We start from the raw sequence: 23,532 nt of genomic DNA, 5'->3' as shown, positions 1-23,532 counted from the left end.
AGCTGATCCTATGCAAGTTTATTCAAAAGTGCGCAAACATGCATGGAGTTCTAGCCATAGAGTGTTAAAAAAAGATTTATTTTTTTAAAGGTAAGGGCCTGCGTACCTTTATGATGCTGACACTTTTGTAAATGCATTTACAAAGACGTTCCTCAAAATGGGGACATCTTGGTGAATTTTAGCCAGGCAGACATTTGCTCCTAAATCATACTATGACAATTCATTTAGGTTTCTTTAAAAAAAAAAAGTATTTCTGGAGTTTTCCCTCTATTTCCTGGTACTTCATATTTTGAGTCCCCTTGCTGTTTGGAATGGAAATTAATCTTGAAATGCCAAAAATAGCCCCAAGGTATTGGTATATACTCCTTTCTGTGAAAAGCTCTCCAAATCTAATGGTCAGCAAGCAAAGCCACACCTGGAAGAAGCAGGATATAATAATGCTTCCCTGGGGATTTGCAAGGAACCAGGAGTTTATGTACAATAGGAATTGCTGCGCCTGTTTACACGCAGCAGCAAAGAATGACTCCCATATATCAACAACTTGAGTGATTGTTTCCTTTCGGAGATGAAAACTTTGCTTTCTGTAAATGAAACAGTCCAAAGTCATAGAAATCATCTACGAAGGCAACCAGCTCTTAATATAGCAACTGTTAAAATTCTTACCAAAACAAGAGGAAGGTATTTTTCTTTTCTCTTTTGCAAGACTGTGGCACTCCAGTTATTGGTGAGCTCTCATCTGCCCCAGTCAACATGGACAATGGTCAAAACTGCACCCACCCTCTGGAATACCTTTCTACATGCTGTTTATAAGGCAGGGACAGTGGCAAGCTTTAAGCACCACATGATAACTAACTGGTACAAATTGGTGTGGGAAACAGTTCTCTTAGAAAGACTGACAAACAGATTAAGGACGTGCTGGGGACAAAATAAGAAAAACAATTTTACTTCTGTCTGGTTTGATTTCATAATGTATGCTATGCCAGTGTCCCAAAAAATGAACAACCCCCTCCTCCTGCCATCTGGTTAACTTAGCTGCAATCTCTTTTTAACAATATCTCAACTCCTCTCACATATTATAGCCTTCTTACCTGCAATGCAGTAAGAAACGCAGTTGTCAATGCTGATACCATTTCACAATAGGGAAAAACCACTACCACAACTTTCTGGGAAAACTCAGATACTGGAAAGACTACTATATCATAGCTACATGGATGTTTTTATTTTATGTTTTGTATTCTACCAAAACTTTGTATCTCAATGTCCTAAGTCAATATTTTGGATAATGCGTTATCCATGTGCTCTCGTATACAGTGGTACCTCAGGTTACAAACACCTCGGGTTACAAATACTTCGGGTTACAGACTCTGCTAACCTGGAAGTAGTACCTTGGGTTAAGAACTTTACCTCAGGATGAGAACAGAAATTGAGCGCCTGGCGGTGTGGTGGCAACGGGAAGCCCCATTAGCTCAAGTGGTACCTCAGGTTAAGAACGGTTTCATGTTAAGAACGGACATCTGGAATGAATTAAGTTCGTAACCAGAGATACCACTGTATGCAAGTTATTTCACCATTTTGTTTATTCTATTTATAGAGAAATAAAATTAAAAAGAAAGCAAAAACACACGCCTGCTCTCCACCAGGGACTCCAATTTTACTCAACCCACAGGCTATTAATTGGTCTAATCATTTGCTTAAACAATGTTTCAATTTTATTTTCTTTTTTTTTTTTTTGGCTGATTAGCTATATTTTTATTCCCCACAGAGGTTTCCATAGATTAAAACCCCAGTGCATAGAACAGGAAAGGGATCATCCTTTGGATCATCTGACTTGAAAATCACCATGTTTTTTGGAAACCTTGGTCCCCAACCCAAATAATTACTTAAAGTGGGTGGAGGTGGTATGTGTTTACCATGTTGAAGAAAAATGTTGGTTCCCATCTTCTAAACATCTCCCACTGCATCAGAAATTGCATTTGAAATTTTGCAGAATTTCCAAAGGAGCTTGCAATGTGATATCTGCAGGGTGGCATGGAAAGATGGTGTTACTATTTAAGAAGTGCAGGTTAGAAGCCGCTTTCGATGCATGGAGCTCACACAGGACAGATCTTTGGATTATTCCAGGGAGGGGTGGCTCTTCAGAGAACTACAACTCCCACCATCCCTGCCCATTAGCTATACAGGTTGGGGCTGATGGGAATTGGAGTCCCAACAACATCTGGAGGGTCACATGTTCCCTATCCTAGGAGTAGGTAGCTAACTCTGAATACAACTTAGTTTAATTACAACTTAAGAGTTAGCTACACTCGTTATTTTGAATGGGTCTCCTCTGTATAGGATGAGAACCCCGGATGCAAGCCATAAGCTCCAGTAGTATAATATGACGAACAGCAGTGGCTCAGAGACACAGCAACTGCTTTACACTCAGAAGGACCCAGGTTTGAGTCTAGGCACCTCTAAGCGGGACTGGAAAAGGAACTTCCTGAAATCCCAGAGAGCTGCTGCCAGTCAGTGTTGATAACATTGAGGTAGATGGACCAATGGTCTGAGTCTGTATAAGGCAGCTTCCTACATTCCAAGTGCTCAAGCTCTTGGGGAAAAAAGAAGGGAAGGGAAGAGGCATTTTCCCATTGTGTTGGTTTCTTTCAAACTGTTGCAGGGCATCAATATAATTGCTTTTAGCTTTTGTTTTCCTAAGGCAAAAAAGGGAGGGTTGCAAAAAAAGAGAAGGCAGAACAGGCTGTGGGATTTTGCCCAGAAAGCAACTCTACAACCTTGAAAAGGTTTTCTTTAATGCTTTCTGAAAGGTCTGCCTCTCTTGGGGCATCATAATGGGCTTAAAATATACTTAAGAGTACATCCTGGAGCTATGAAAAATATTTCCAACTCTTGTATTTTCTTTTTCAAAGAAAGAGAACATCGCAATGCTTATTTTGACTTTTGGCCTAAGATTGGCTGCAAAAGAGCTTCTGTTTAGAAAAAAAGGTTCAGCCACAATCCCACCAGTTTTTCAGGAAACAAAGAAACATACAATTAGAGAGGGAGGGGAAATCCAAGAGATTAGTTTTATTCTGTAAAAGGCATTTGTGCACATGCGTTCTAAATGTACTCTTCACATCAACTCTTCCCCACAGAGCATCCTTTCTTAACCTCGTACTCGCCAGGTTTGACTATGTTTCCCATCAGCCCCAGCTAGCATGGCTGATGGTCAGGGATGATGGGACTTGTAGTCCAGCAACACAAGGTCCCCTATTCCTCATTTTGAAAGCAGCATTCTCTACTGCCTGGAAGAGACAGAAGAATGCCTCTATTCAGAAGAGGCATTCCCCTCTTTCATAAGGTAATGGGGAACCTGCAGCCCTCCAAATATTGTGGGACTATCACTTCCATCAGCCCCAGCCAGCATGGCCTAATAGTCAGGGATGATGGGAGCTCTAATGCAGTAGTAAGCCACCCCCTAGTTGTACCCAACTATCAAGTATTATAATTCATTTCTGAATGCAGCGAAATAGTAAATGGATATAAAGGGAGCAGCAGCAGAGAGCTGGGCAGGTGCGCATAATTTTGATTCATCAAGCAATACCATGGCCAAATAGAATTTGCACAAAGTGGTCTAAATGGTTTCTCCATAGAATGTATGTTTACACGGTTAATTCAAAGTGGTTTAAACTGATTTATACCAGCCGAAGTACAAGGTGTCAAGAGCAGTGATATGCTAGAAGGGACCTCTCCATCTCTGACTGTGGTGATGGGGCGTATCACATCTTTGCATGCTCCACCATCTTTAAAAACTGAGAGAAAACACCTCAGCATTCATTAAAATACCAGTTATTTTTGTGAAGACTCAGGGTCCCTCTCCAAAGAAGTAGTCTCCAAGATCGATAAGATCACCCAACCATGAAAACCCTTCAAGCACGCTGCATCCCATTGTTGTTCCCAGATCTGCATCTCCTTGTCCATTCAGTTTCACCTGGGCCTGCTTCCTGTTTTGCTCAGCTGGCTCCTGGCGAGTTCTACTCTCAGTGGACTACTGTGGAGGCTTAAGCCCTGTAGAGCCACAACAGCAGCATCAGCTGTGGCTTTATCACTGTAAGTGAGAAACGCCCTGTGTTGTGCTCCTTGCCATGTCAGTCTTGCAGGGGTTGCGTGGCACTGTCTCAGGGCATCCTTTAACTCGCCCACTCTGGTCCCTTGAGGAATGCTGCCCACATACACAGCGACAGGTGCATCAGGGAGGGGAGAGTTGTCTGGTGACGCCCCACCTTCTGGACTTGCTTGGGACAGGCTGGCCTGATCCTGGAAACTGCTTCTTTCAGGTCTGCTCTTCTTGGCAACTCTCACTGGCTTGCCAGGAGCTGGAACATCTCGCTGTTCATCCTTGAGGGAAACATCCTTGCCTTCTTGTTTCTCTCTGTGGCGAAGGTTCTTGAGGACCGGGATCTTCCCCAGCATTTCATGACTGATCTAAAGCATGGAGAAGAGTTAGTTCCCCTGCTCCTTAAATCGAACCCAAACTTCAAAACGCAAGACCAGGCAATCACACAGTTCTGCCAGTAGCATCAGATGACGTAAGAGATACACAAAGCACACCTAGCATCTGTGAAGACTAAGCTGCTGCAGAGAAATACTACCCATTTCACCAATGTTGGCTATTTACCGTATATTACAGCACATTGTCCTGACAGACTTGCCAGGCATGATCCAGTGCTGTGCTGGATCCTTCCTCCACAACTTTCCCCATTGGCTCCCCCATTCTAGGTGGCTAGAGCTGTGATGGGGGGCAGGAGGAGAGCACTGTTCATGTTAATAACACTTATAATCTGTTTTTCCTTTGGTACGCTCAGAGACCTTTCATTCTGGCTCTGATCTAGTCTGCACAATAGCACTTACAACTCCATTACTTGCAAAAAATTATACAGTTTCTCTTCACCCTTCACTTTAGTTATGATTTTGATTGTAAGCTCTTTCAGGGAGAAGAACCCATCTCCCCACCCCCTTTTGCTTGAGAAACTCTGATTAAAATAGCAAGAGATAAATGTGCAGTTTAAAATGTAAACAGTACAAAAACACCATTCATACCTGGCCTTTTCTCCAAAGAAACTCAAGGTGGTGGATACGCAACACCCTTAAAAAAATCCTCACAACAATCCTATGATGTAGGGTTAGGTTGAGAAGCAGCAACTGCCCCAAGGTCACCCAGTGAATTTCATGGTTGAGTGGGAACTTGAACCCAGGGCATTTAACTTCTAGCCTGACACACCACCTTCCCAAACCTGTGGCCCTCCAGACGTTGTTGAACTACAGCTCCCACTGTTCCCTCACTGTTGGATCTGCTGCCTGGGAGCGGATGGGTGGTTTGAGTCCAGCAACTTTGGGGGAGTATCACGTTGGCTTCCCCTGCTCTAACCACTATACAACACTGGCTTTTGACTAATAAAAGCAGCGCTCCCAGGCAAATTATTAGCGCCATGAAAAAAAAGGAGCTTCCAGCCAATTGCTGGACAATGTCACTGCTTGAATAGCATCTCTGCCGATTCCAGAGAAAGCATTTTCAGCTGTGCAAACTGCCCTTTGGAGAGTATTTGGTGACGTCATATGCAAAGCACACCAAAGTGGCTTGGAACAGTGTTTTTTATTTGCTCTGTTTCTCCTGGAGCCCCGATTTAGAACCTCCTGTTGGTTTTCGTCAAATTTCCTCGCGGAATGCACAAACACGCTGCTAAATGGTCCAAAGAGAGTTGTTCTCCCTCCAGACCCACTTTCACATCACTGATCACTCCTGGACCCAATGCAAATAAATGTCTCTTGAGTCAAATCCAACTCCTCTCTCTATGTATTTGGAGTCTTTATTTAGCTAAGTCATAACAGCAAAAGAGGAGGGTGGGATCCTTGTTCAAGACATGGGAATCATTTGCCTCCCTGCTCTCTCTTGAAGACAACTCCTAACTTCAGGCAGGGTTGCGGGGGGGGGGGTATCCTCTGCCTGCCACGATGTTCGGTCCAAGCAGCCATACCGTCAACCATTCCCAGCATTAGCAGAAGCAATGATGAAGAACCAAGCAAAATATATACAAAGAGAGCAGAATAAGTCTAATTTTCATAAGAAGAGTCTGTTGGATCAAGCCAATAGCCCATCTAGTCCAGCATCCTGTTCTCACAGGATGCCAACCAGATGCCTGTGGGAAACCGGCAAGCAGAACCCGAGCGCAAGAGCACTCTCCCCTTCTGTGGTTTCCAGCATCTGGTATTCGGAGGCACTGCTGCCTCTGACTGTGGAAGCAGAGTATTGACATCATGGCTAGTAGCCAACACTAGCCTGATCCTCCATGAATTTGTCCAGTCCTCTTTTAAAGCCAGCCAGGTTGGTGGCCACCACTGCTTCCTGTGGAAACAAGTTCCAAAGTTCAGCTATACGCTGCAATAATAATAATAATAATAATAATAATAATAATAATAATAATAATAATTTATTTGAACCCATCTGGCTGGGTTTCCCCAGCCACTCTGGGCAGCTTCCAGCAAAGATTAAAAATACAACAAAGATTAAAAATAAGAAGTCCTTTTATCTGTCCTGAATCTTCCAGCGACCGGCTTCATTTGATGTCCACGAGTTCTAGTGTTAGGAGTTCTCCCCGTTGCTTTGATGGCTCCCATATCTAGTGTCAGGATGCAACCTCCATAAATAACTTCCTCAGCCATCTCTGGCTCCCCCACTTCTAATCGCAAGCAAGATCTGCCTAGCTCTGGCAAAGGCCACCCTCCCTCCCACCACCCAGGAACTCTTTCATCTCTTGTGTTGCCTTTCACACTCCTGCAGACAGGATTGGTCTGCAGGGAAGACTGTATATCAAAAACTCTGTTATCTAGGGGAGAGAGAGAGAGATTAAAGCCTGTGATCTACCTTGGGACAAAGGTTGTGCTTCCTTCATCCTGCCATCTGTTCGCAAAGGCAGATTTGGGTTGTAATCTTCCTAGTTAGCTCAGCAATTGCAACATTTCTGGACAACTAAATTTGGAGTTGTTGTGGGGGGGGGGCACCACAACAGTTGCCATGGGAGAGCAAAGACATAAGGAGAATGAATAGATATTCCCCACCCACCCCACAAAAATCCCCACCGCAAACAAAAGGAGAAATACGTTTTACATTTTGGGGAGAATGGGCTAAGAGAGAAGTTTTCATCCCTCTCTCAATAAAGCTTCTGGGTGCAGTTGATGGAAACCTCAGGAGGGGAGGCTGCTTTTGCACTTGCACCGGACGATTCGGCCGAATGTTGGAAGATTCAAGGGAAATAAAATTAAATGCTTCTTCGTGTAGTGAATAGTTAAACTATGGAACTCACTCCCACAGGAAGCAGCGATGGCCACCAATTTGGATGACTTTCAAAGAGGATTGGACAAATTTGTGCAGCAGAAGGCTTTCAATGGCTGCTAGTTGCAATGGCTATGTTTTGTGTCCACTGTACTGCGGAATACTAGGTCCTGGGGTACAAAAGTGGGGGGAGAGCTCTTGTGCTTGAATCCTGCTTGTGGGTTTCTCACAGGCATTTGGCCGACTACCGTGAGAACAGGATGCTGGGCTAGACCTTTGGTCTGATTGCTTTCTGACGTGTTACTTTTGCTGCAACCATTTTTGGTTCTGCAACAAACCACTTGCAGGGCTATGCAGCAGTAAAGGCAGGCTGAAATACTTTTAAACAAACAAGGAAATAAAAAGAAATCTGCAGGCTCCCCTCCCCATCCCTCAGTGCTTTTGTTATGAAGTAATGAACACAACAGTGGAAGCTGGTTCATTAGGCTGAATGGGGCTCTGACCCACCAGCTTCAAGCCTGCCTTCTTACTTACAACCAATCAGTGGTGCCTGTCATTGGCTCCACCTACAGTTGGTTTCCCTGCCTTCCGCCCCACCAGAGCGAATGGGCACCACAGCAACACACCTGAGCCAATCAGCCTGAAGATTCAAACTGAGATGTTTCTTGTTCCCACCCCAATCTGCCTCCAATATTCCTGAGCTGCTCTCTATTCCTAGACATCCTGGCAGTATTTAACAATGAAAACAAACAGATTCAGACAAGAATGTACAATGTTTAAAAAACTTTGGAATGGCAAACAGGGGGGGGGGGATGGAGGATTAGCTGCAACGCTTTTTCAGTTATGAGATGGTATGATAATGATTCTTCCCATACTTCAAATTATAAACAACTAGTATAAATAAATAGCAATAACTTAAAATTTTAACAGAATTACTCAGGCAACTTCCCCACCTACATTAACGAATTTATAAGTATTATATTTATATCAGGATAATAATTATTATTCTGATGCAATTTTTTGTATATTCGTATGATTGTATGAATAGATAAACCGCTCACTGTCTCTGGTTGAATTATTTGTCGTTCTGTTATTGGTCTTCTAATATTGTGCTTCTTCCTCCTATTTATTTTTCGTCTCAAATTTTGTATGAATGCAAACATCAAATCAATTTTTAAAAACCACACATTGATATACTTTATAAAACAACAACAGACCCATACGTCTGTCTAAATACTAGCATTATTCTCAGTGGGTGGTAAAAATAACAGCCCACCTTAAATATGGAAAGTCACACTCCCCCTGCCCCCCCCCACATAGGGCTATCTTTGCTTCCTCTAGTCCAGCCTTCTGCTACCAAATTGAATTACCGTATTTTTCGCTCTATAACACGCACCCGACCATAACACACACGTAGTTTTTAGAGGAGGAAAATCCGTAGGCATGCCACCCGTAGGCATTCCCTCCATAACACGCACAGACATTTCCCCTTACTTTTTAGGAGGAAAAAAGTGAGTGTTATGGTGCAAAAAATACGGTAAATAATAGACTGTACCCAGTGTTTTTCCTTTTCAGAGCAGAACCACTGAAATCAGAAGATGTGACTAATTTAGGCCCATTCATTTGAATGGGTCTAATCTGCATAGGATGACCATTGCATCTAACCCACTAGCCCTACGCCTCAGACTGTGATGTTAATAGTTAGTTGTTGTCACCAACAACCTATTCATTTATAGCACATCTAATGCAAATTCTGCAAGACACTTGAAATGCCTCTCTAGCATCCCAGCGAACTGCTGATTGCAGAACAGGCCACCTACCTTGTGCCAGAGGATCCCTTGTGGCTTGGGGTGGTTGCACCCAGTCTTGATTATTCTTGTTGGGGTAAGGATGTAATCCACAGTTAGGTCATGGTCGCCCAGCAGATCTTCTGGTATGTCAACCACCTATATTGAGGAGGAGGAAAAATATCATCAGTCCATAGGTGGCTTTCAAATGCAGAGCCCTTTAGCACCATAAAGAAGGCAAGGAGAGCCTGCTGGATCAGGCCAATGGCCCACCTAGGTCAGCATCCTGTTCTCACAGTGGCCAACCAGATGCCTACAGGAAACTCTCAAACAGGACTAGCACAAGAGCTAGTCTGCTTCATTGACTATGCAAAAGCCTTTGACTGTGTCGACCACAGCAAACTATGGCAAGTTCTTAAAGAAATGGGAGTGCCTGATCACCTCATCTGTCTCCTGAGAAATCTCTATGTGGCACAAGAAGCTACAGTTAGAACTGGATATGGAACAACTGATTGGTTCAAAATTGGGAAAGGAGTATGGCAAGGCAGTATATTGTCTCCCTGCTTATTTAACTTATATGCAGAATTCATCATGCGAAAGGCTGGGCTGGATGAATCCCAAGCCGGAATTAAGATTGCCGGAAGAAATATCAACAACCTCAGATATGCAGATGACACAGATGGCAGAAAGTGAGGAGGAATTAAAGTACCTTTTAATGAGGGTGAAAGAGGAGAGCGCAAAATATGGTCTGAAGCTCAACATAAAAAAAACGAAGATCATGGCCACTGGTCCCATCACCTCCTGGCAAATAGAAGGGGAAGAAATGGAGGCAGTGAGAGATTTTACTTTCTTGGGCTCCATGATCACTGCAGATGGTGACAGCGGTCACGAAATTAAAAGACGCCTGCTTCTTGGGAGAAAAGCAATGACAAACCTAGACAGCATCTTAAAAAGTAGAGACATCACCTTGCCAACAAAGGTCCGTATAGTTAAAGCCATGGTTTTCCCAGTAGTGATGTATGGAAGTGAGAGCTGGACCATAAAGAAGGCTGATCGCCGAAGAATTGATGCTTTTTAATTATGGTGCTGGAGGAGACTCTTGAGAGTCCCATGGACTGCAAGAAGATCAAACGTATCAATTCTTAAGGAAATCAGCCCTGAGTGCTCACTGGAAGGACAGATCCTGAAGCTGAGGCTCCAATACTTTGGCCACCTCATGAGAAGAGCAGACTCCCTGGAAAAGACCCTGATGTTGGGAAAGATGGAGGGCACAAGGAGAAGGGGATGACAGAGGACGAGATGGTTGGACAGTGTTCTTGAAGCTACCAGCATGAGTTTGACCAAACTGCGGGAGGCAATGGAAGACAGGAGTGCCTGGCGTGCTCTGGTCCATGGGGTCATGAAGAGTCGGACACGACTAAACAACTTAACAACAAAAGCACAAGAGCGCTTTCCCCTCCTGCCATTTTCCAGCAACTGGTATTCAGAAGCCTCTGACTGTGGAGGCAAAGCATACTCATCACAGCTCTAGCAGCCATTAACCACTTATCCACCATGAATTTGTCTAATCCTCTTTCAAAGCCATTCTAGTTGGTGATCATCATTGCCTCCTGCTGGAGTGAGTTCCATCCAGAGAACAGAAGAAATACTGCAACCAGAGCAAATAGCTCAGCTGAAATTTAAATCCATTGCCTGCCTCATCACAGAGGCTCATGATCTCCTCTAGTTTTTGCTTCCACAGTTGATCTTGCGTCCAAATATTTTTCCTTTACAAAGAGATTATTGAATTTGGGAAATCAGCAGGCTTCTGGGGAGGGCAATATTTGGTGCTTCGCTTGTCTCGTTTCCCCTGACCACGATCCGAAGGGGCAGAGTTTAATTCTGCAAAGTGCTTACTTTGCATACCACACAGAAATCACCAGATTTGTTTCCTAGCTCAGATCTTGCCCAGTGCCCAGGAAGCCTCACCCTGCCAGGTAGCGAATCACCCCAGTTCCATGCAGCTGTTGTTACCTGGCAGTCATGAACGGCTGTGACAACTACTGTGTCCTCTCTTACAGCTCCCATGGAGGCCATCATTGCATACTCCAGGTCTGCAAAGCCTTCCCCTTTCCCGATTCGGAAGCCTGCAGTGAGAAAGTGAGAGACTACAAGAAGAACCAACCGCAGGGATGCATTGTATATATACCTGTATATAAGCAGGAATTGCCTGCTGGATTAGGCCAAGGGCCCATCCAGGCCAGTACTCTGTTTTCACAGAGACTTACCAGATGCCTCTATTGGGAAGTCTACAAGAACGACCTGAGAACTCTCCCCTCCTGTGGTTTCCAGCAACTGGTGTTCAGAAGCCTATGCCCAAGGAGGCAGAACATAGCCATTGTGGCTAGTAGCTATTGGTAGCCTTCTCCTCTGTGAATTTATCCAATCCTCTTTTAAATCTGTCCAAGTTGGTGGCAATCACTGCTGCCTGTGGCAGAGAGTTCCATAGTTACCGGACTAACTAAATCTGTAAGTTTGGCTCATCATAGGTGCTTTTGTTTATTATTTCATTCACCCTTCAGCTAAATCTACAAGGATTCTTCTGAAGAAAAGCCAATACACTTGCTTTTTTTCTAGATGATGCAGCCAGTGTCAGAAAAGGGATTCTGTGGCAGACCTTGGGCTCTCAAATTTCAGCGGTGCCCCATGCGGTGCTATGCACCATTCTACCACATTGTTATGGCACCCCCTGCAGCACAAAACCCAGTGTGGCCGCCTCTAAAACCACCTCTGCAGGATTTATCTTTGCTGGAGTCAGAGAGAAAAGTACCTTTTTCTAAGAGGAAGTCTGCCACCTACAGTCCTGCAAAATCATTACACACTCTCTCTCTTCTCTAGTCATAAACTTAGCTGTACAAATGTGGTGAGTGATGCCACCCGGATTGGTAGGGCAGAGCAATAGTAGGTGGAGCCTGAACCAATGATAGGCAGGCCCAGAGCCAATGAGAGGCGGACTCAACTAATTCCAGTTTTGTCCCCATCCTCCTCCCTTCTGAGTTCTACAAGGGCAACACTGAGACTGAGGAGGAGGATGCCACTCCCTGGACTGAGGGGAGACTGAGGTTGGTTGGGCAGTATCCCATTTGTTCTTCTTGTCCAGCCTCCACTGCAGCTTATCTAACCAAAACAGCATGACTCACCCTCAGGAGGAAGGTCTCGGCAGCCTAGAGATAACTCCATGGCTTGGAAAAGTGCAAGGAAATAGCTAGTGTGTGATGGGGGAGACCCTGAGAGGGCAAAAATTCGCCATTTGAGCCCAATGAGAACCGAGCATATTCGGTGGGCATGGACTACTGCAGAGGGAATGGAAAATTGGGAGGAAGGGTGAGGGAATTGGAATTGAATAGCCTGAACAGAACCACTGCACAGTGTGGGCCCAACCTGGAAAACTAATTGCCTTTTTTATTTATAATGAGGTCTGTATAGTTCAACAAATTCTCACAGGAGCCAGCTTGGATGGCTATAAAAGAGGACTGAACAAATTCATGCAGGATACATGATGAATGGCTGCTAGCCATGATGGTTACGCCCTGCCCTCTATAGCGAGAGGCAGCAATGCTTGCTTGGGTCCTGCTTGCAGGCTTTCCAACTGAGGCACCTGACTGGCCATTGTGAGAACCAGGAAGATGGATTAGATGGGCCACTGACCTGATCCAGGTAGCTCTTCTAGTGTTCTGAAAGGTAAAGGTAAAGGGCCCCCTGACCATTAGGTCCAGTCGTGGCTGACTCTGGGGTTGCGGCGCTCATCTCACTTTATTGGCTGAGGGAGCCGGCATACAGCTTCCAGGTCATGTGGCCAGCATGACTAAGCTGCTTCTGGTGAACCAGAGCAGCACACAGAAATGCCGTTTACCTTCCTGCTGGAGCGGTACCTATTTATCTACTTGCACTTTGATGTCCTTTCAAACTGCTAGGTTGGCAGGAGCAGGGACCGAGCAATGGGAGCTGACCCCGTCGTGAGGATTTGAACTGCCAACCTTCTGATTGGCAAGTCCTAGGCTCTGTGGTTTAACCCACAGCGCCACCTGCATCCCTTCTATTGTTGTTAAAGGTAAAGGGACCCCTGACCATTAGGTCCAGTCGTGACCGACTCTGGGGTTGTGGCTCTCATCTTGCTTTATTGGCCGAGGGAGCCAGCGTACAGCTTCCAGGTCATGTGGCCAGCATGACTAAGCCACTTCTGGTGAACCAGAGCAGCGCACGGAAACGCCGTTTACCTTCCCGCTGGAGCGGTACCTATTTATCTACTTGCACTTTGACATGCTAGGTTGGCAGGAGCAGGGACCGAGTAACGGGAGCTCACCCTGTTGCGGGGATTCGAACCGCCAACCTTCTGATCAGCAAGTCCTAGGCTCTGTGGTTTAACCCACAGCGCCATTATAGTAAAAATTCACATTTTTACATTATAGTAAAAATTCAGCTGCTGACTTTCATTCAAAATTAAAACTCTGACGTTACACAAAAGTAGCCTTGCATCTAGCCAAGATACTGATGCTCCACTGGCTTCCAAATATGACCACCTTTTGTGGTTGGTAGACATTCCTTGTTGCAAACCATGACTCAAGGACCGTGCAGGCTGGTCTTGTTAGGGTGAATGGGGCACTGTTCTAGCAACCTTGGCCTGCCCTCAGCCAGTCCCTACCTGCCTGCCTTCTCACAACCTTCCTGGGAGTGCTGCAGCCTATCAGCTTCCCCGTTTGTTAAGTCTCAGTATTGCCCTTGTAGAACCCAGCAGGCAGGAGGAGGATAGGACAAAACTAGAATTAGTGGGCTCTTCCTGCTATTGGCTCTGGCACCACCTACTGTCAACCTCCCTGCCTTCGACTCTACAGCTCCCAATGGGCACCAGTCACAAGTGCTCAAAGACCATGATCTTACACTGTGGTCTTTTCAGACCCGTGACCCACCTTTGCATGTAAAAGACCCCACGTGTTCAATCCCCGGCATCACCAGGAAGGTCTGGGAATGTCTTCTGTCTGTAACCCTGCAGAGCTGCTGCCAGTCAGTGTAGACAAGACTGAGTTAGATGGACCATTCTTGATATGAAACTGCTTCCTATGTTGCTATCCAACTTGGGCGTAAACTGCCTTGGTATATGGGGGCTCTGATCTCAAGTATAATGACTAATATGAACATAAGAAGAGCCTTGCTGGATCATATCAATGGTGTGGGCCACCTTGTCCATCTTCCCAACGGGACACTTCCAGGAAGCTCATAAGCAGGGCAGGAAGCAACAGCCCTCCCTCACTATCTTCCCACCTGCCAACTGATACTCACTGGAGCATATACTGCTACTAAACATGGAGGTTCTATTCCATTTAGATAATCTGCCCAGGCTTAGCTGTCTGGAATTTGTTTCAGCAGCTTCCCTCTGGCTGAAGTTCCCAGCCACATGGTTTTCTGCCAAGTACCTTTCTCAGAAACAGCCACAGATCCTACCACAACCAGGTCCACGTGGACCTTTGCGTCTAGTCCGACTGGTACGCTGTAATCCCGAACACCCTGAAAAAGAAAAGAAAGAGAGGAGGAAGACAAGAGCGGTTGCTCACCATCAGCCTGAATTGCTCCCTTCTCCCTCCCCCTTGCAAACTCCCCCCCCCAACCACCAAACAACAGTCTATTGAGAGAGAACAGAAGCCTCCTCTATCCAGCACAGCCGGTCCTGCTCTCTTTTTGGAAGCCAGCCAAGTTGTTCTTCTGGGACTCTCAAGCAATTGGGAACGTCAGCTTGGAGGAAATCCCATCCTAAACCCAATTTCAGAAATGCCAGGTTTTCCGTTCTGCCGCTGACCTGAACGTGCTCATTCTCGAACAAAGGAGCTTCAAAGGAGGTCTCCAGCACAAGGCTGCCGAAGGACAACTTAATCAGGCAGTTCAGTTCTGTCACTTGCAGCTTCCATTGCGATCCTGGATTCCTGTTCCACTGGAGTTATGTTACTATCAGTTTCTGCCACGGCGGATGGTCATCTTGCTTACATTTAAACTTATAGTGGAATTGTTCACATCCGCATTGTATGTTTAAAGCGCTATCCTACCACTTTAACAGTCACAGGGAACCTTGGGAACTATCGTTTGTGCTGGCCTCACAGGGTGCTGACCTCACAGAGCTATAGTTCCCACACCCTCAACAAGCTACAGTTCCCAGGATTCTCCAAGACTGTTAAAATGTATGGTGTGAATGTGACCATAATCAGAGACTGCATTTTTTTACATTTAATTCCATTTGACAGCACTGCCTATATGAATATACACCAATATATGTATGCATATATGTACACGTATGTGAATCTATTAACTAACTACTTACTAAGTAACGCGGGTGGCGCTGTGGGTTAAACCACAGAGCCTAGGATTTGCCAATCAGAAGGTCGGCGGTTTGAATCCCCACGATGGGGTGAGCTCCCATTGCTCGGTCCCTGCTCCTGCCAACCTAGCAGTTCGAAAGGATGTCAAAGTGCAAGTAGATAAATAGGTACCGCTCTGGCGGGAAGGTAAACGGCGTTTCTGTGCACTGCTCTGGTTCACCAGAAGCGGCTTAGTCATGCTGGCCACATGACCCAGAAGCTGTACGCCGGCTCCCTCGGCCAATAAAGCGAGATGAGCGCTGCAACCCCAGAGTTGGTCACGATTGGACCTAATGGTCGGGGTCCCTTTACCTTTAACTAAGTTACGTTTTAGTTATTAATAATATTTTGACTATATTCATATCCCACCTTTTACTCCAAGGAGCACAAGGTGGTGTACATGGTTCTGTCCCTCCCTATCTTATCCTCACAACAACCCTGTGAGGTAGCTAAGGCTGAGAGACAGTGACTGCCTCAAAGCCACCCAGTGAGCTTCATGGCCGGTTGGGGAACTGAATCCTGGTCTCCCAGGTCCTAGTCCCGTGAGGTTAAACACACTACATGCACCTGACAAAGTGGATTTTAGCCCACGAAAGCTTATGCCATGGGATAAATCTGTGGCTTTTTAAAAGGCATTGCAACAAGATCCTGTGTTTATTTGTTTTTCTGCAACAGATTAACACAGGCACTCCTCTGGAAAATATATCCCATAACGCCTGCCTGCTTTTGGCATTCCAACGCTGGAGGGCGCCAAAACCCCACTTTACGACCTACAAGACAGCAACAAGCCATTCCTTATAAGGGATGCTGTTGATTTGGCCTGGAATGGTAGAAATGCTTTGCAGTCTGCACATACCAATACAGAAAAATCAAGAAAGCGAGGAAATAGAAACATCTAGCAAACTTAATCACTTTTCAACCGCCTTTAAGCTAGTCCCATTGATGCTCAGCAGTCTTTTTGAAGCACAGTAGAAATCAATTAACCAAAAAAACCCCTGTTCTTGCTTCCTCCTCCCTGCCGTTCTTACTTGAGAGGTGGCACATTTTCTTAGCATCTCTTTGGTTGCTCCAGAGGGAGGGATGATCCTGTTGAACAGCCCCGTCCGCAGGCGTGGGGTTGGCACCAAGAGAGCTTTCCTGGCCTGGGAGAAGAGGAGACGGGGGTGTTCACACAAAAATGAGCCTACAAAATCGCCCCTCAGAGCGAAGGTCTGGTTACCTGCAGCGCAGCCAGCCGGATTCCCTCCAGAGGTTTGTCAGGATCCACCTTGACCTCCCTGGCTTTATCAAAGACATCCCATGCTTGGACGGAGCCGCTCATCTCGAAAGATCCCTGCACCAGGGAGAAAGTGGGGAAAGCAGCATACTCACTTCCAGAGCTAAAAATCGGGCATTCTTCTGGGGGGCATCAGGGTTGACTTTAACAGTCCTGGCACTTTGGAACTCCTGCAAATCAGGAAGCCTTGCGGAAGCACGTGGTGCATCCTGTTTTGGTAAGATATCTCTTGTAAGAAGCGACATGTGGAAGAGGCTTAGCCCTTAGGATCATGAGAAGCTGCTTTCTACCAAGTCAGTCCATCTAGATCCGTATTGTCGACAGTAGCCTTTCGCAATCTTGGGTCCCCAGATGTTGTCGGACTGCAACTCCCATCTTCCCTAGCTAGCTGGACCAGTGGTCAGGGATGATGGGAGTTGTAGTGCAACACCTGTGGACTCAAGGTTGAAAAAGACTGTAGACCAGTCTCTCCAGGGTTTCAGCCCTGCATGCTGGGGACTGAACCTGAGACTTCCTGCATGCAAAGTAGATGTTCTGATCACTGAGCTATAGCCCTTAGAACAGAGCAGTCCAACTTCTCATCCCAAGTGGACCGCGAGATTACTTTGACACAGAACCCGTGGGCTGCACACTGCCTTGTCACACAGTAGGGTGGGGGGAGCAAGGCCAAAATTTGATGACCCCCCAATTCTCACGCTGCCTTCCCAAAGCTGAATAAGAAAGGCTCTAGGCCAGGGGTAGGCAACCTAAGGTCCGGGAGCCAGATGCAGCCCAATCGCCTTCTAAATCTGGCCCGCAGACAGTCTGCGAATCAGCTTGTTTTTACATGAGTGGAATGTGTCCTTTTATTTAAAATGCATCTCTCGGTTATTTGTGGGGCCTGCCTGGTGTTTTTACATGAGTAGAATGTGTGCTTTTATTTAAAATGCATCTCTGGGATATTTGTGGGGCACAGGAATTTGTTCATACTTTTTTTCCAAATTCAGTCTGGCCGACCACAAGGTCTGAGGGATGGTGGACTAGCCAACGGCTGAAAAAGGTTGCTGACCCCTGGTCTAGGCTTTGGGAAGGAGATGCATGGGTCTGGCAGGGTCCTGGAGACTTTCCACCTTCTTCCCAAAGCTGGAAAAAGCACTAAATACGCTTTGGGAAGCAGGAGGGAGGACTCTAGGACCCTGTCAGAGCCCTCATGCCTCCCAAAGCCTACTGCCTCACTTACCTGGCTTTGGGAAGGCATCACAAGGGCTGTGGGAGGGGCATCAAATGTTGCAAAGGGCCACCCCAAAAGGCCTCAAGGCAGAAGCCAAATGAAATTTGCAGGTGATACCGGATGCCTTCTTACTCAATAAACTCACTGTCAGGATTTCGTCAAAACCTGTCCCAACCATTGACAGCCTTCCTCTGTAGGAATAAGCAGGAATGTGTTCCAATAGATGTTGTGTGTTTTAATTTTCACCTGGAGGCCATGCTATCATACCTTGAAATTGGGAATCCGGTGATGGACAGGTCTTGGGAAATCAGCCAAATTATTTGCTTCCATGTAGTCCCAAATTTTATGGCGGATGTCCCACTTGGAAACTCCTTGCAATAAAGAAGAGAACGTAAGAGTCAGGATGGATTCACACTGGCATTTTCCACATAAGCCTGGACAAAATCCAATGCTAGACATATTCAGAGCAGACCCTTGAGAAGTCCACTGATTTCCACAGGTCTACTCTAGGTATGAGGGACGCGGGTGGTGCTGTGGGTTAAACCACAGGGCCTAGGAGTTGCCGATCAGAAGGTGGGCGGTTTGAATCCCCGCAAAGGGGTGAGCTCCCATTGCTCGGTCCCTGCTCCTGCTAACCTTGCAGTTCGAAAGCACGTCAAAGTGCAAGTAGATAAATAGGTACCGCTCCGGTGGGAAGGTAAACGGCGTTTCCGTGCACTGCTCTGGTTCACCAGAAGTGGCTTAGTCATGCTGGCCACATGACCCGGAAGCTGTACGCCAGCTCCCTCAGCCAATAAAGCGAGATGAGCACTGCAACCCCAGAGTCAGTCATGACTGGACCTAATGGCCAGGGGTCCCTTTACCTTTACTCTAGGTATACCTTATAGTGCAAGCACAACCATTTCTACTTAGAAGCAAGTCCTCTTGAATTCCCTGGGGCTCAGTTCTGAGAAAGTGGGGTTTGGATTGCAGCCTTAATCAAGTATTTATTTATTCTTTATATATTTAATAAATTAGAAGCATTCTTTTTTTAACAGTTTCCAAGGCCCCTTCAGAATCTAGATCAGTCTAGATGGTGGGGAATGGGCTCAGTGGGAAGAGCATCTGCTTTGCATGCAGAAGGCCCCAGGTAGGGTTGGGAATGTTTCCTGGAGAGCTGCTGCCAGTCAGTGTAGACAGTACAGAGCTAGACGGACCAATGGTCTGATCCAGTATAAGGCAGCTTGATATGTTCCTATGCAGATTGCACAGAAACCTGCACCCAGCTTCCTCCCTTCCCTCAGCACCTCTGTGGTTGATTTATTTGCGATTGAAAAGGCACACGAGTGCCCCAACCCCCAGTTTAGCACGAGTAGACCACCTGCACCTAGAGCAGAGGTAAGAGCAAGCCTTCTTCCTGGCTTACTTTCCCAAGTAGGAGGCAAACAGAGTGGGAGCTAGTTGGCTAGTGAGCCAGGTGTTTACAGAATAAGGCAGCATGTTGGACAGCCAGATATTGGGGTGAAGGGACTGAATGCATCCCTGAACCGCAGGGCCTAGTTTCCTGGCTCACCTCCCTTCATAGTAGAACTCAGGACCGGCCCAAGACATTTTGGCACCCAAGGCGGAGGGCAAACTGGTGCCCCCCCCCCAGGGAAGAAGGAGTGAGTGAAGAGCTATTATCAAGAATGGGGGGCAGGGAAAGATCGACATTGGTATTTGCCACCCCTGTGGATCCTGCCGCCTGAGGCAGTTGCCTCCCTTGAATAGCTGTCAACTTTTCTCTTTTCTTGCGAGGAATCCTATTCGGAATAAGGGAATTTCCCTTAAAAAGGGGGGGGGGACGTTGACAGCTATGCTCCCTTGGCCTCATAGGTGGGCCGGTGCTGGCAGAACCAACTACCAGAGCTCCAGTTCTGCCCCATGCACCCCACTTGCCACATAGGAACAAGGGATCAGAATGCTCCTTAACCGGCACGACTTGGATTCTGTTTCGGGGCTGCCTCAGCAGCTGATGCCCAAATCGGCCACCTTTTGCACATCGGAAGTGCCAAGGATTGGCATTCTGCGTGCAAAGCATGCGCTTTGCCAGGAAGGCCCTTGCCCCACTTCGTAAAGACCAGCGTCCCCTTCATTACCGGGGCTGCCCATTTGCTGCGCGACCTCCTTGCCTGCCCCGGAGCTGGCCGAGTCAGCCCAGCCAGTTACATTGTCGCTCCTCCTCCAGCTGCCGTTCGCTCCACGTGCTGACACAAACTACGGCAGCCCAGAAGGGACAGGAAGAAGGAACCGTAGTCCGCAGCTGCTCCGGCGACCGCTGCACGCTTACCTGCGCGCAGTTCGGCAAGCGCAAAGGGTGCGTTGCAAGCTGCAGAGTCTGGATGTTTCATTTACTACCGCCCGGAGAAAATGAAAGAAACTTTAAAAGGTCCAACAATGGCATCTAGGTACTGCAGTCAATAAAGGATGAGAAATTTGCAGTTAAATAGATTTTAGTCGATTAAAAAGTTCATAGAGGTGAAAACAATGCTCCTGAAGCCAAAGCAAAAAACCCCTTCCTTTATTAATCACTAATGTTCTTTCCAACAGACTAAGTAGGGTTACCCCTATAGAATTTTCAATAAACTGGGTGGTCGTTGTTGTTGTTTAGTTGTTTAGTCGTGTCCGACTCTTCGTGACCCCATGGACCAGAGCACGCCAGGCACTCCTGTCTTCCACTGCCTCCGCAGTCTGGTCAAACTCATGTTCGTAGCTTCGAGAACGCTGTCCAACCATCTTGTCCTCTGTCGTCCCCTTCTCCTTGCGCCCTCCATCTTTCCCAACATCAGGGTCTTTTCCAGGGAGTCTTCTCTTCTCATGAGGTGGCCAAAGTATTGGAGCCTCAGCTTCAGGATCTGTCCTTCCAGTGAGCACTCAGGGCTGATTTCCTTAAGAATGGATAGGTTTGATCTTCTTGCAGTCCATGGGACTCTCAAGAGTTTCCTCCAACACCATAATTCAAAAGCATCAATTCTTCGGAGATCAGCCTTCTTTATGGTTCAGCTCTCACTTCCATACATCACTACTGGGAAAAATAAACTGGGTACTTTAGGGTAATTATTTGTTTACTTTGAATTTATAGCTTGATCCAGTTTACGCACGTTTACTTGGAAATACATTTGTCAAGCATGAATGATGCTCGCTTCCAGCCTTTAAAGTTCAGATGTTGCTCTCTATGGTTTCTTTCTTTCTTTCTTAACAAAAGTATGTGCAATGTCGCTTTTTTCAAGTTACATTTTCTAGGAACAGAGAGCGAGTGATAGGTGAAAGGAAAGATGCATAGCGCAATGATATATATGCTTACTCAGAAATATGTCCAGGGGTGCTAACGAATAAAATATTGGGGGCGCGCACACACCATTTGAACGGAAATGCTCATCAATTGGGGTGTGGGGCTGGCCCCCTCAAATATTTTTTGGGGAGGGGGCGAAGTGACCTCGGCCCCTAGGAGTTGGTTCTGATGAGTAAGTCCTATACCGTCCAATGGGTGTTACTGTACAGGCAGATACGTTCTACAATGTGTGCGCTGCTGTTATTGACCCACAAGGTGTCGCTGTCTCCATTCCACAGGCGGGAGGTTTTTCCAGGGCAACGTTCAATTCACTCTTTTAGACAATGGAGGGCAGCAAACTCCAGCTCGTGAGCTTGGCGCGAATGCCTTTAGATGATGCTCCAAAGCAACAGGCGTTATAACTGTTGTCTTTTCCGACAAACATATCCCCGAAGACTGCAGCAATGGGAAAGTTTATAAGGGGATGAAGGAAGCGATCTATGTAAAGGTAAATGGCACTCTACCCATGCAACATCCGTTGAATTTATTTAAATTTATTTAAATTAGATAAGTCCGAAGAAGCGTTCTGTGTACCTGGGAAGCTTGCTTCGAGGATTTTAAAGACGCATCGGAGCAGTAAAGCTTATCCCTCCCGTTCCAATCACTCCTATTTTACGATAAGGCGATTATCTTAATTTCCGAAGGAGTAAATCTGAGATACAAAACATTGTTTGGATAGTTTATTTAAAGGTGCGTGGGATTTATTTATTTCCCTTTCCCTCTTTTTGTTTGCTTGCTTGTTTTTGTGGGAATCTATGAATAATTTTCTTTTTTCTTTTTTTCTTTGGTAACTCAGTTAAATAGTCTTGGAACTTCAGAAACAGGGTAGAAGAACGGAAAGCAGGAGCAAACATTCCAAAAATAGATGGGAAATCTCCCCATCTCTTTTCATTTCAATTTCTTTTAAAATACTGGCTAGCGCGTCTCTTTTTCAGAAATAAGAAGGTTGAGATTTCCCGTTACTGTGTATCCATTTTGTCTGCATTGCCTGTCAAATCCATGACGTGCTTTTCACATATTCAGTTACATTCCGAGGGAAATTGGGAAACTGGATTTAATTGTAACAGCGTGATGAATTAAACAGAACAAAATTTGGAAGAGGGCGTTTCAAGAATATTTGAAACCTCATCATGTCTTAATTTCAAATTTCCTTAGCAATTTTATTTTTTTTCTTCTTACTAAGCGTGTTTTGGGTGTTCTTATTTGAAGGGCTTCCATGAAATCTCAGGACCATGAAATCTCACGACAACAAACAAATACTGATATATGGTACTATTCCCTCCACCTCAAGCCATCCTTTCACAAAACAGCTGGCTACAAGACCAGTGTGCTCCAAAAAAAGAGAGCATTTATATCCCCCTCCCTCTAAAAAAAGAATACATATTCAGAATCTCTAGAAATACTTCAAAGGATAGGGATATTTTTCTTGTATTTTTTTTTTTTTTGCTTAATATGGTCGGTATTTTGAGCCTCTCTCCTTTTCAAATAAATAAATTCCCAAATGGGCCTCCTAACAGTAAAATGCTCCTCTGCCTCAGATCTTTCTAGTTTGCAAAAGATCCTGTACTAGCTATCAATACCTTGGAATTTTTCTCCCAAGATCCTAGAGGCTTGCCATCATTATTATTTTAGAAGCACAGAAAATCAAAGGATTGAAACCAGTCACATCAAGTCAGATAGAAGCTTGGGGCGGCAAAAGGAGCCGTCGACACTTACAGGTCTTTTATCAGTTTGGAAATGTTCTGCCTCACTTTTTAGCCTCACACTTACCTAGGAATAAAGCCCCCCTCCATCGTAGTGGGATTAAAAAAATACCCGCCTAGGAATTGCACCGTAAAACATTCCGGTGAGCACTTCACCCGTCCCCGGAGTCATATCATTCATTTTAAAAATCGCAGCAGAAACTTTGTGGGAAAAGCACATTTAAACCGGGGTAGGGAGGAAGGAAGCAAGCCTAAAGGAGTTTGGATATTGTTTAAACATCGAAATTGACTGTCAGATTTTTAATAATAATAAGAATAATAATGGAATTGGAAGTGAAGGAATAAAATATAATTGTTTTCCTCTCCTCTCCACCCCGTTTGCAATTGCTTTGCACAGCGGAGCGTCCCGACCCGGGAAATTGGGGGGGGGGGGATCACACCTAGGTTGCGGGCTCGCGTCCCTAATTAACCAAGCCTAATTGCCTCTAATGGAATAATTAGAGAGTCGAATTGGGCGG

The 23,532-nt window shown here is 45.8% G+C and overlaps 2 protein-coding genes across 6 annotated transcripts in view; one reads left to right on the top strand and one right to left on the bottom strand.

Moving 5' to 3' along the window:
• Positions 1-240: 240 nt before the first annotated feature.
• MTHFSD (methenyltetrahydrofolate synthetase domain containing) lies at positions 241-20,183 on the bottom strand. 5 transcript variants are annotated; one of them, XM_083753008.1, is made up of 8 exons: positions 20,080-20,183; positions 18,230-18,333; positions 16,696-16,809; positions 16,505-16,618; positions 14,544-14,634; positions 11,107-11,219; positions 9,127-9,252; positions 241-4,461 (listed from the first exon to the last, which is right to left on the bottom strand). In XM_083753008.1, the coding sequence occupies exons 1-8, from the start codon at positions 20,090-20,092 to the stop codon at positions 3,964-3,966; spliced, it is 1,173 nt and encodes a 390-aa protein (XP_083609134.1). In that variant the 5' UTR covers positions 20,093-20,183; the 3' UTR covers positions 241-3,963. The 5 variants fall into 5 exon arrangements, with proteins under 5 accessions (XP_083609134.1, XP_083609135.1, XP_083609132.1 ...); XM_083753009.1 differs by lacking the exon at positions 16,696-16,809 and adding an exon at positions 16,848-16,961 and having other exon boundaries at positions 20,080-20,178; XM_083753006.1 differs by having other exon boundaries at positions 19,973-20,134.
• Positions 20,184-21,677: 1,494 nt separating this feature from the next.
• The window catches only part of FOXL1 (forkhead box L1), a 31,724-nt gene continuing 29,869 nt past the window's right edge, over positions 21,678-23,532 (top strand). The window contains exon 1 of the mRNA XM_083753011.1: positions 21,678-21,759. The gene's annotated coding sequence lies outside the window, so the exon portion shown is untranslated. The remainder of the gene's footprint in view (positions 21,760-23,532) is intronic.

The sequence above is a fragment of the Podarcis gaigeae genome, assembly GCF_964106915.1.
Source record: "Podarcis gaigeae genome assembly, chromosome: 8".
Taxonomy (NCBI): Eukaryota; Metazoa; Chordata; class Lepidosauria; order Squamata; family Lacertidae; genus Podarcis; species Podarcis gaigeae.
The sequence above is the reverse complement of the archived record's forward strand: the minus strand, read 5'-3'. Positions and strand labels throughout refer to the sequence as shown.

What these genes read in the sequence shown, in the direction of transcription:
- MTHFSD (XM_083753006.1), bottom strand. Translation starts at nt 20,021, where the DNA reads ATGCTTTGCACGCAGAATGCCAATCCTTGGCACTTCCGATGTGCAAAA. An exon ending in ACCGGATTCCCAATTTCAAG is followed by an intron (nt 16,810 to 18,229) that starts GTATGATAGCAT and finishes TCCCTGGTGCAG; the next exon opens with GGATCTTTCGAGATGAGCGG. An exon ending in CAGCCGTTCATGACTGCCAG is followed by an intron (nt 9,253 to 11,106) that starts GTAACAACAGCT and finishes TCCTCAATATAG; the next exon opens with GTGGTTGACATACCAGAAGA.